We start from the raw sequence: 13,271 nt of genomic DNA, 5'->3' as shown, positions 1-13,271 counted from the left end.
GTGCCTTACTTAATTGTTAAGATGCACATTTAATATCATCACATTTAATATAAAAGTTGTTACATGGCCACCCAGAGATTTTTTTTTTTTTTTTTTTACAAATTTGAATCAGATGTGTAGCGAGCCTCAGCCACATTATCATATTTCCAGATGGAGGCCACATATGGACACACAAAAATGAAAACAATGTGCAGCTATCACCTTGTAAAAGTTACACTTGGGAGGTTGCACCTCATGACGGTGCGCCAGGGAATTCTGTGAGACGCAAGAAAAGAAAAGTTAAAAAAAAACTGACCCACCCAGCTGAGAGCCGTGGATGGTCTCTTCTCCATGCTTAATGGCCAGTGGGAGTCTTGTTTGTCACATCGCTCTTCCTCCTCAAGTGCAACTGTCCATTGTTATATACAGTGCGACACGTGTTGTTATTTCCCCCCCTCTTAAAAGGCTTAGCAAGGCCTTCAAATCCTGCACACAGAAGGGGCCATGACCTCAGACCCCCTCCACTTTGCTGAGAGGACAAACAGTAAACATCCCACGGCAGCAAAAGTGGGGAAAACCCCTCATCAGCTGCAAAACTCCAGACTGAGAGCACGGTGCCACTAATGATCTTCTCCTTCTCCTTGTATATGTTTGTTTACAGTAAAGGGACATTAGACACGTACTGTTCTGGTAAGACAGCTGCTTTTTGCTGTGCATAAAATCACAGTTACTGCACGCCTTGCACTCTTGACAGACATGTGCACAAACTCTGCACACTGACATTGTACTTGCTTATTTTTGGTCCTCAGACCTTCTGTGGGGCTGATTCATTGTAAATGAAGTGTATAAAGTTTTGGTTTTTCTGTGTTTTTTTGTGCTAATCAACTGTAAAATGCCTGAAAGCCTTTTAACATCGCACTTAAAGGGATAGTTCAACATTTTGGCAAATTGGCCCATTGCCATAATCCCTATAGTCATAGCAGTAGTTTCGCTACCTTTATTTGTCAGTGCAAGCTATTTTTAGAACGGTAAATTCATGCAAAACAGCTGATGTGCGTAACGCGTTCCCATCAGGGGCAGTTTTTCCGCAAGCAGTCTCTGCATTTGCCTCGAAAACAACTTGGTCTCGTAACGTTCTGTTATTATCTCATAACACGGTGAATGTGCAGGTCACAACTTCTCCACCAGAGCGTTTTGGGGTTGTTTGATTGTGTATTTGATGAGTTTGATGAGGGAAACCAAGAAATCCCATTAACCTCCGTAGCGTAGCTCTGAGCAGCTCACGGTTCTGCTCCGCTTCTAAAAATAGCTTGCACCGCAATTAAAGGTAACTAACCTACTGATATGACTATAGGGATTATGGCAATGGGCCAATTTGCCAAAATGTTGAACTATCCCTTTAACTTGCTGGTATCAAGATGGCATCTGGAAAGTAAAGCTACAGTACTACTGTATTAGACTAGTTAGATTTAATAACTACAGCAACTTTAGGGAACCAAATGAACACAAAAATACACTGTGATGTGTATAACACCAAAAACAACATTTTAAAAACGAAAATAATGAAATTACACTATTTACTTTTGCATTATTCACAGTGATTTTTTTTTAAAGTATATTTTTTTTCGGCTTTTTGCCTTTATTTGATAGTGATGACAGTAGAGATAGACAGGAAATGGGGAGGCAGAGAGAGGGGGAATGACACGCAGGAAAGGTCTGCCCGACGCGGGATTCGAACCGGGGACGCCTGCGGCGAGGACTGTAGCCTCTACATGGGGTGGCCGCTCTACCCACTGCGCCACGCACCGCCCCATTCACAGTGATTTTTAGTGTTTGGTTCATTGTTTTGGTTTTACGGCAGCTTTACTGTTTTGGTTCACTCCAGATGTCCTTATCAATGCTGCAGTGTCAGCCTGTCTATCTGATAGTACCACAGACTGTGGTACACACACACACACACAGATGAAATAAGCCACATATTTTCCTCAGGAGTAGGTGAAGAGTGAAACAGAGGTAAAAATGAGAGTTAATACTGGACCTTCATTCATCATTAGGCTACTCCGAATTGAATGCTCCTGTTGCTTGGTGCCTGCTGGATGTGTAAATAAGCAACTATTTGCTGAGCAGTTCATCATATCAAGTTAACGAGTGATTAAACATCAGTGTTGTTTTTAAGGCTTGTTCCTACTGACCATAGTTGCCCAAGACAAGGTTTAACATAACAGCCTATTTGTCTCCTTCTCACCCTAATTCTACCCCAATACTGCTGCTGCAATGCCCACTTCATTAAACATAGTCAATAACCAGGTATTTCTCAAAGATACTGAATCAGCCAACAGCAAACAGCCCTCAGTACTGTAGCTTTGGTGGGAAACTCCTGCAGCTTCTTTTTGCTGATGCTGAGTTATCACTTTACTGTCCCAGCCACTCCTTGTCCCCACCATCTGCTCCAAGACATGCAGCTGAAGCATCCTGGAACATATGGAAAGTGGGAGGAAGAGTGAGGGTAGGAGATGTAAAAGACAAAGACTGCACTGCCAAGTGGCCAGGAAGCAGGCCTATTGTTTTCAGGGTCACCTCGCTTTTCCTTTCAGAGCCACCAGAGGTCTGCTCTCTCTCCCCTCAGGCTGCACATCTTAAATAAACACAACTCCTTGTCACCACAAACTGTATCTTGTCTGATTTCCTCCCTCATCTGAAAAGGGCTGAGAAAACGGTTTACATTTGGATTAACAAAGAAAGGTGTGGCACCTGTCACACACATACACACACACATGCAGGAAGAGGCAAAACCCTCAGCAGATATAAAAACAAGATTATTTTCCTTCCCAAAGAAGCGCGACTAAACTAACATTAGATCTTTTTTCAGGTTCCACTGGTTCCTTGCAGTTTCACTTGTGAATCCATGTTGACAGTTGCAATATGACATGTTAATAAGTCATATTTTTTCCTCTTCCTGGTTAGGCAGTGCTGAGCGACAACATTACCAATGACCTGGTCTGCAGTGCCATTGGACAGGGAGGGAGGAATAGTGAGCGGGAGGGAGCACAGCACACCTTAGTGACAAAGTTACCCATTAACCTGCCTTTTCTGGGAACGGCTTGCTCAACCTTTGCACAACATTTCTCCATTTTACAGACAAAGCAAGAGAAAATGTATACAGTGGATGTTAAACGTGACAGTGGACACACAAGCAGGTGAAGCTACAGGTGAGCTTCGCAGACAGGTGACCAGGTAAGACATGGAACAAATTAACAGCTGGGTTTTCTAAAAATAGAGAGTTTTGCCACAGTCTGTGTTAAAGATCGTGTCCTTGCCAACTGACAGTGTAATAATCAGCAAAAAGTTTGATAAAATGTGGCTTTAAATAGGCGTAAATGCACAAAATTGTGTTAATGTAGTACATTTGCAGCCATATTTATAGACTATTCAGGTTACAGTTTACAGAAAAGCCCCATAACCAATGTTTACATTTCAGTGTCGGAGTAGCCAAATCATTTTCTGCACCTGCTGATAGCTGAGAAGCATTTCTTATCAAGGTGCAGCACGTTCGTACACAAATTACACATGTAATTTGTTGCTAATGCGTGGATTTAGTATAAAAAACGGTAGACATTTCCCTATGTCATTCCTCTGCTAGCGAGAAATACTGACCCACATGTTGATGCTGGCCCATTTCTGTTTTCACCCAAAACATTACTGCTCTTTTACATGCTCACTTTCATTCGATTACGGTTGTTTGTTATTTTCACCGGCTCTAAGCTGCACACATTTAAGTTTCCAGTGTGTATTTAATAAGGGATCCAGGTGCTAAATCTAATCTTTCATCAAATATCAGCTTGTGGTCATAATGCGTTATGTAATGTGTTGTCAGTGGGTTCAGTTTTGTACTCATTGTATCCCTGTTGACACTGCCATTATCCCAGGACTAACAGGCAAAAACCAAACATGACATATGAGGGCACTCATGCTCTTGTGACCTCGTTTCAATTAAACTAAGAGAGTGGGGAAAAAATATGCATTTGTCATTATTCAAAGGTGTAGTTTTAATATGTAAATACCTTTTTTTTTATCTCAAAGTCACAGACTTTGTGAGCTTGATTTACAGCGTGGGACTTAAACAATCATGCTCATAAACAAAGTGTCTGCCAGCTGTTTTCTTTCCACCACCATCAGACCTGACGCTTTATCCCTGACAAACAATAGCACAGCCTGACTCTTCCACGCATTTTCAAAGCAAGACAAAAAAATACAGAACTTGGCAATGGGTTAAGAAGGAAAGAGGGAGGCCTGCATGCTGCTCTGTGGATTGTTGGGGCGAGGGTCAGCTGAAGGACGGCTCTGTTATTATCTGTGAAGAATGAATACAGTATCTGTGATTATTGAGGAGAGAGAGAACGAGAGAGATGTTTGCTTGGTCAAGGATGATTTATATGATGTGTCAGAAAGGCAAAGAGCACTCTGTGGTAAGGAGTTTTCCCAATAGCACTTTGAATATTGTTATTTAAAAAAAGAAAAAATAACTGACTCAAGCTTTTTGTTACATAAGTTGGACATTAAGCACTTTGCCACCTAAAGTGGCATGATCACATTTCAAACCACAAACTAGCTTAGAGTTAATTTATCTGTTCAAAGGAATCAAACTCCTGGAGCACAATATAAATTTGATGTTTAATTCAGTTTGATGACAGAACGAACATTTCACCCCCCTCTGGCCATCATTAGCATCTATTAACTGACGCTCCACTCACAATTTGGGGCACTGAAACAAAGAAACACTGACTCCTTGTTTTGAGAATGATATTCAAACACATGCAGAGACAGTCAGAGATGCAAATGTGTCCTCTTACACATGCATGTTCCCACACACACACACACACACACACACACAAATACAAACAATTCTACAGTAGCAGTGCAGTGCACAGCTGAGCTCACAAACACTGTTACATCTGACACACAGTGTTTCTTGCTCCCGGGCTTCTCCTCCGTACCTCCCGATCCTGCACTGCTCTGTGTGTATATTTTGTTGTGTGCTCCCTGCATGTGTGAGGACAGAACAGGAAGAGATAAAGGCAGCCCTGTTGGTTCGTTTACAGCCAACATTTCTGAAAAGAATAGCAGTGGAAGACGAAAGGGGAAAGAGGCCTAATGGCCGGCACAAAGCAACCGGACTCCACTCACTCGCTGTGAAAAATCACCTCCGAGACAAAAGAAAAGAGACAGAGATTCAAAAATCTTAATCTCTAGGCTTAGAACGCAACATCCACATTTTCTCCGGGTCCTGAATATCTGAATGAGATACTAAATGAGTTTGACATGTTGTCAAGAGCCGGGAGCCACGATTTCAGAAATGTGGGATCAAACATAAACTTTTCTTTTCTTTTAACAGCTTGGTTGGATTTTATTTGCTTAATTAGGGTATCCTACTGCACAATTTAAGCAAATAATGAGAAACACTGCAGAAAAACATGTGGATACTTTCAATGTCTACAATACAGATAGCCTACAACTTTCATCATAATATACTGTATGTCTGTAGATAAAAACAAACAGTCACTGTTTTAAGCTGCATTAACATGTTGAACGACAGATGCCCTAAAATGTAATTTGTTTCCTAGTTCATTAGACTCATAGCCTACAAGTACCAGAATTATGTTAATACTCTGTGGCACTGTTTATAGTGGTATAGTAACAACAAAAACTTTTTATTCTACTATTATTTTCTCAAACTGGATAAACATTCTGAACATAGCCTAATATCTCTGAATTTACATTGCCATTAAACAATTTTATTTTTTCTAAAATTCTATTTTAAGCTTTTCAGTTGGCTACCAGACAATTAATAGGTCAGTGACCAATTACGACGGACTGTTGGCGGTCTTTTACGGTGTTGCATTATGGGTCCACGTTCGCAGGCTAGTGAGTGTTGTCAAGTCCGTCTGTGATTATTTGAGAGTAAAACTGAATCAATCCGAGTTAAGGTGAGTTATCCGCCCAGTTTAAGCCTCAGGAGTCTCTTATCAATGTGTGCAAATAACAATAACGAGTAAAAATGTTTACAACGCGACTCTCGACGTCTGAACAACATTTTTAAAAAAAACAACAACCACAAACGGTTTACGTCATAGAAAGTGAGGAAGAAGAGAAGCGACTCTCTTCATCACCTCAGTCAGCTGATCGGTCTGCACAGGTGAGCTAACCGTAACTCTGCCAGGTGGCTGCAGTTCAAATATTGTGTTAATTTCACACGAGAGAGTAGGTTATTTCAGGACACGGTGTTCACTTTATTAGTTTGTTATTAGCGAGGATAGCGTCTCTATGCGCTATAAAGTAGGCTAAAGTTTAACTACTTTACCAGTTTCATAGGTTGTTTCCAATTAAGAGGCTGCTGCTTAAGAGGCTGCTGCTTTCTGCTTCTTCAAGTTAGGGCTATTACTTATTCGCAGTGAGATAAGAGTTCAAGAGATGGTCAACCCAAAATCTATCAACAGGTTATATTTCATGTAGTTCATGTGGGGACACTTTCTGTCAGGTCAAGGAAATGCTCAAAATTTCACAGTTGATGAAAGTACATGAGCATCTGAATAGCTTTCTATTGCTGGATACAATATTCACGCAGTATATGTTTAAATATTACCTTTGAAAAACAATTAGCCTCTTTAAAATGTCCTAATCTTATAAATGGACTAGAACATAGTAATATTTCCAAAACAACTAATATGCGGAACGTGTCCCAACATGGTAAATGCACAATTTTAAGAGCAATTGAAAGTGAGGCATGAGTTATGAGAAGAAAGAATTATCTACTTAATAAAACTCTGACCTGTAGCCTCAAGTTGGCATGTCAAACAACAGTTAGTCTGTGGGAGGGGACTGCATGGATAAGAACTTATGTGACTGTGTTGTAAATACAGGCCATCAACCTGTTGGCTCATGCATGCAAATATCTGGCAAATTTGGAAATAGCTGTGCAGTGAGGTCCTCTCTCTTTCTAACAAAAGGAGCATCAATGTGCTTTTGATATTTTTGTGAAAATGGAGTTTGAGTACATGAGTTGGTGATACAGTAAGAAAGAGATCATAGCAATATGGACCAAACATTGATATACGCTTACTGTATATATATATATTTTTTTTTTTGTGTAAAGTCAAATGAGAAGCTCAACATCCCTCTGATGCCCATATCATAAATATAAAACTAAAGCTAGCAGCAGTTAGAAATCCAAAGTTAAGAAAATCCATGTACCAGTGCCTCTACTGCTCACTAATTAAAACAGAGTATTTAATTTGTTCAATCTGTACAAAAATGTAAGTGTTCAAAAATGACAAATCACTGTTTCATGGAGGGTTATGTGTCTGTTCAGAGACTGCTTTTTGGCAGGGACCAGCTGCCTCACAGCCAGTAGCAGCTCCAGTCAGTTAGTGATTACTTTGGTTTTTGTATTGATCAAACAAATCAGAAATACATTCAGTGTTAATAAGTGATCGTGAGACGCTCTGCTGTTGTTATCTGTCAATAACACAGCCCCTGTTCCCTGCCTTGGAGATAAGATAACAAACTGTGGAAACAAATGAAGAAGAAGAAGAAGCTTATTTCTCAAAATACCTAACTTTTCTTTTAAAACCTAATGTTGGCATTTCCCATTCCCTTTGTGTTACACGTTGGTAATGATTCATGGCAATTTAATTTAATTTGAAAAGCTTTTACGTTAACAAATAGAGTCTGGGAATCTTTCACCTACTGTCCCTTGAGAACCATTAAGCATGTGTTCTCTATTGTAGGAAACTGTGAAGCCCACAGTCAGATTCATGATACACACACGCACACAAATATTAGTGATTAGCCGCCAGTGTTTTGTGTAAGCTAGACCTGCGGAGGAAGGCCTTCCAGTGTGTGCCACTTCCTGTTTGCGACACACTTTTCCTGTTGTGGTCGATATCCTCCTGAGTTTCTGACAGCTCATACTCAATTATGACTTCTGGATTTAAAGGGGACCTACTAGGCAGCAACTCCTCACTCTTCATAGATACTTCATAGATACCATGTGAAATATTTAGGTCATTTGATCGTTCATGTTCTCTTTGTGTGGTTCACTTATGAAATATGCATTTACGAGAGTCCAAAAAGAATTCAAAGCCTCAGTGCACATGGGATGTGTGTGTGTGTGGGAGGGGGGGCATTGTGGTTTATTGGTGGAAGCTGATCTGTCTTCCTTTTTGCAAGATGCCGTTGTAGGCAAGTGTGTAAAAAGAAAGAAAATATACATTTCATACTGATTTAATTTCCTATTTCTGTTTCTTACTTTCTCTAAAGCCTCATTTCACTGGAGCGAGAGGAGTCTGGCTCATATTCCCACGAGTGTACGGGATGATAATGCTGCCACCGGTCTTCACTTGCCTCTGAACCCAGGAGTCCCGTCACTCAACCTTGCCACCTAGTGGAGCGCTGAAGGTTAACCTCCCTCTTGGTCAACAGAAATCTTCCACACAACTACCTCCCTCATCTGGGGAGATGCCTGCTCTGCAACATATCCCACAGATGCCTTTTATTTCCAACCTGCTGAAAACAATATAACACCAACCAGCTTTTCTTTTTTTTTTTATTATTGCCAAACATTTGAGGGTGGAGGCATTAAAACCTTCTTTCAAAAGTCTGCAGGCTCTTGCCTAGTAGGTCACAGAAAGTGTTCTTCATCTGGCATGCTGGTGGTAAAACTCCACCGATCCATGGCTTCATGCTAGAGTTAATGGTGCCCTAAAGCAAAACACAGGTCTCATCCAGCAAGAAGCAAATTGAGCCACACAGGAGAAGTCGCTCTCACTCACTTCACTCACTCATTCTCAAAAGAGACTTCACAAACAAACAACGCCAGATGGATCCATCACCAAATGGCACACTCTCCACAGCTTCCTCAACAACAACACAAAATGGTAAGAATTCAGTTTGTGCACCATTTGTTTATCACCAGGAATGTTTGCTTTTGAATCAGCTTCGACTCAGCTTGAGAGAGACACTGATGGATAGATTAAATGTTGGTTCCACCTGGTTTATACTGTAGGTTGATGTTGAGCTGGTTTCAGGTATTTAGGTGCTTCCCACAACCACAACAGACTGACTATTAAGCGGGGTGTGATTCATTTCCCTCTCTTACAGACACTGTGGCAAACAGACCAGATAATTTGCCCAACCACAACTGGGAGTTCTTGGTGGCCGCCCTGGTCTCGGCCATCTCTGTCTCCATCATTATCGCCCTCCTGGCTAAATGCCAGCTGATCCGGCGCTACCTGGCCAGCTACAGGCACACACGGCTGAGGGAGGCAGACAATGTCAGCCAGTGTGAGCAAGCATCAGGTTAGCTTCAATTACAGTCTAGGAAATGTATATCTTGGTGCAGTGGGGGAATTTCTGTTTCTGTACTTATTAACACTCAGTGTGAGTTTAATGCGCTGAGCGTCCGTTTAAAAGCTAAAACGTTTGCATTCAACTACCTGCAAGGTCAAAACATTTTCCTAAACCTGATGTATTTTCTGTGTCACTCAGGAAACATTCATTTTAAGCCTGGATTAAATAACAGAATGCAGGAAAAAAACTGCAAATTAAAGTGTATAATATACTGTAATGTACTATTTAGTGGGTGCTTAAAGCTAATTATACACTTCCTGCCCAGCATCAAACAACAGACAAAGTTAGTGAGCAGTGACTGGTGAACACCGGGGAACATGTAGCAAATCAATAACTCCCTTAGGATTTAGTGGAGACCAAGACAGAACTAAAAATGAGTGATTATTAGAAACAACTCAAAATAAGTGCTAACATTGCTATGTCTCAGATGAATGGGTAAAAAGGTGATGGCCATAAGGTTGATGGTATTATTTCTGCACCTGGTTGTGCTGCACCCAAATGGCCAAATAAATAAAGAGCAAGAGTAACTTTATTCTTCAAACAACTGTAAAAAAAAAAAAAAAGTAAGTACGTTTCTGCTTGTGAGCTGATAAAATAATAATCATTAAAAGCTTATTTTTAAGCAAAAGAAATTGTCAAACTTTGTCTGATCACACAAATCCATGTCCATTAGTCAGTGTTGATGGAGGCCTGTGCATCAATGTGACACCACCAGTTACAGTTTTCCATCTCCGGTGTCACTTTTTAGAGTGATGTATAAGTCTTACCTTAAGTTGGTTGTTATCCATAATGAAGCACAACTCTTCTGTGTTTCCATCAGGGCCCCGAGGCCTGGAGATGGAGTATTCCATGCACGGCGGGTGGGAAACTCGCGCTGTCCCTCCTGTGACTGAGGAAGACGATGACGGCTTCATCGAGGACAACTACATCCCGGCCAGCGAGAGAGCGAGGGCTGAGAGAGCAGCGGAGAAGATGGAGGACACTGAGGAAGAGATGGATGAGATGGATGAGATTGAATTTAGCATCGCTTAGCAGGTGTGTGTGTGTGCGTACACATCTGTTCGACTGAACCACCAATTCCACTCCCACCTTTTCTTTTCTTTCCTGTTTATTTGAGTGAGATTTTATGATGACAGTTACAAAACGTGCACTTTGTAAACACTGGGTTCAGGAAAAGTTTCAAATACCACTGAGTGCCTTTATTTTAAGGCGGCACAGGAGTGCATTATTATTATTTCAGTAGTGTTTTGTCTTTGGACACACAAAAGTCGCCATAAAAGAGAATTTCAGTTTAATCTCAGGACAGTTAATTAAAGTCAAACGGGTTGTGTCTTATAATTTCATAGTTTTTAGTGATTATCAAAGGAATAAGGTTTTAAAAAGGAGAGAGTGGAAAAGAGATCAAAGAGATATTTTTTTGTAAATATGGATATTAGGCCTAGACTGATGTTAGGTAATAATCAAAATTAAGTTTTTGTAGTTTTGCAGTTGTACAGTCTGCCTTGTTCTCAAGTCCACCCTCATTTCAATGCTTTGCTTACTGTTTATTGGGCCGTGGCATAGAGGTTACTGAAAAAAAACAATAACTATAATAATAATAATATCAATCATCGAAGATTCCCCCTTACCTTCAAAATGAAACAACTGTGTTGAGATATTACATTTTGGAGATCGGCCAAGCCTAATGAACATTAACCAATCATCTTTGTTTATTGATAGCAGCCTGCAAGTCATGCAAAATGTCTCTGTATGATGCATGATGACACATAACTCAGCTGAATGTAAGCAGGAACATTACACTTTGCACTGTTTTCTCTATAGTGTATATGCATGGGTGTTTAATATGGTTCAAAACCAATTAATGTTGTAATTAAAAAGCCTTTTCAACTTGAGGCTTTGAAAAACAATCTGAAAGGCAACAAAGCCATGAAGGCACGCTTCACAGTTGCAGCCATTGTGATAAGAAAGCATCAGACAGTTTGCCTTACAAAGGAAAATAACCACAATGTATATATTAAGTTAAAGCAGAAGTAAGTGGTCCGGTCGTTTTCGCTAACGCGTAACTTCCGACCGGTGAACTCGTACCAGATCGAACTGGTACCACTTCACGGTCGGAAAAATACGAGTTTCCTTGAACGCACCATAACAGTCCTCGTCGCTATGTCGCCACATTCACGGCGTCCCTTGGCTGCACACACAGCCCTGCATGCCGTTCTCTCTCCTCATTGGATAAAAACTGTAGGATACGATAAATGTTTTCTCCTCGACTCAGAGCAGAGCAGAGTGACTGACAGACCCGTGTTTCAGACCAAACACTCTATAGAAGTGATTGCTGTTGGAAGATATAACTATTTAAGACTTATATTAACACAAATATATCACTTACTTCTGCTTTAATAAACAATGCTGTTACAGCAACACTTTTCAAAACATGCCATGAAAAGATTTGTATAGTGCATGCCGATCTACAGGAAATTGACAGCTGCATTAGGTTAAAAGAGGCTGAGGCCTATTTGTAATTAGTTACTCTCTCCACTCATGGCTGCTATTTTAAGGATGTATAGTAGACTGGAAATGTGAATTTAGCACTTCCCTGTTGTAAAGTGTGTATGGTCAGTTAATTGTTAAAAGTTTGACCTCAATAAAAAAATCCAGTTGCAAATGTAATGTGGTCTGTCTGTTTGGGTCTAGGCCTTTCTTAAACCCAAACAATGACTTTCACTTCACAGGAGCAGCCTATAGTTTCTCCAGCATTTTGGTCCTGTTTGCCTCATTGGCCACACAACGGACTCGCCACACTCACCTTTCTTTTTAAACTTTACAAACACTGGTATCAACAACTGTAATTAAGCTTGACACAGCGTCTCGAAAAGAGGCCTGGGGCGTTCCGGATCCTCCGAGACCATCCAGCTGATGAGAGCGGTCTGACAGGTCTGTGTGAAGCTGTCAGGCGAGGAGCTCCCACCCGGAAACACGACACGTCAAGTTCACGCAGACGAGCCGCAGGGAAACAGGAACTGCAACGATTCTGCCTTCAAAATAAAAGTCGAGAGTTTGCCGTCCACCGCCATTGTGGGTGTGTCAGTTAGGCTACTGCAAATGAAAAGTAAAACTAAAAAAAAACACCAGAGTGACTACTCAACCTAAAAGAAATGCATTTATATTTATATCAAAGCTTTGCGAGTTTATATGTCTGCATTTTAGTCTTTCCTTCAAAAGTCACTGTTAAAGAGACTTCCTGGTTAAAAAAAAAAAAGAGGGAGGAAATAAAAACAAATTTTCATACTAAAAAGCTGATATCAGATCAGAAGTCAATGATATAGAAAATCATTAAAAGTTTTGTACTCAAAGAATGACAAGCTTATGTATTGGCCCCTTCAAGGATATATTGTTATACTATGTGTACTGCAGTATTATGTTAATTTACATCATGTAAAGATTTAACATTTTTCATATGGTTATGGCAGTGCATCAGATATTTTTAGTGCATATGTTTTTAGAGACTTTAAATGTGGTTGTTGGAGTAAAAAAGAAAGATTGAAAAAACTAACTTTTATTGTTTTTAGTAGGAATAATGTAAGAAAATTATTCATTAAGCTTTGAGGAAAAAATGTAAAAACAGCTAAACTAAAGTAGCCTAATAAAAAAAGGGAAGTTAATATTGAAAATAAAAATTCACATTGAAACAAACCATGTTACAAACATCGTTTACATTATAAAGTAAAACTGACAAAAAAAACAAAACACAAACAAAACAAAAAGAACAAGTCAGTACGGTTAACTGAAAACTATTTCTGGATTAAATAAACAGGAACATGATCAAAGCCTCAGCAGCTCAGCTCAGAGCCGGAAGTCGTGTTTCTATCATCACAACCAACTTGACACTC

General features: G+C 40.2%; 1 protein-coding gene across 1 annotated transcript; it reads left to right on the top strand.

Moving 5' to 3' along the window:
• Nucleotides 1-3,067: 3,067 nt before the first annotated feature.
• Nucleotides 3,068-10,972, top strand: c4h1orf210 (chromosome 4 C1orf210 homolog). Its single transcript, XM_085774952.1, has 4 exons — nt 3,068-3,213; nt 8,296-8,912; nt 9,136-9,333; nt 10,205-10,972. The coding sequence occupies exons 2-4, from the start codon at nt 8,855-8,857 to the stop codon at nt 10,414-10,416; spliced, it is 468 nt and encodes a 155-aa protein (XP_085631078.1). The 5' UTR covers nt 3,068-3,213; nt 8,296-8,854; the 3' UTR covers nt 10,417-10,972.
• The last annotated feature ends 2,299 nt before the right edge of the window (nt 10,973-13,271 follow it).

Source organism: Trachurus japonicus, chromosome 4 (genome assembly GCF_045865225.1).
Source record: "Trachurus japonicus isolate A0001 chromosome 4, Traja_1.0".
In the NCBI taxonomy this organism is placed as follows: domain Eukaryota; kingdom Metazoa; phylum Chordata; class Actinopteri; order Carangiformes; family Carangidae; genus Trachurus; species Trachurus japonicus.
The sequence above is the reverse complement of the archived record's forward strand: the minus strand, read 5'-3'. Positions and strand labels throughout refer to the sequence as shown.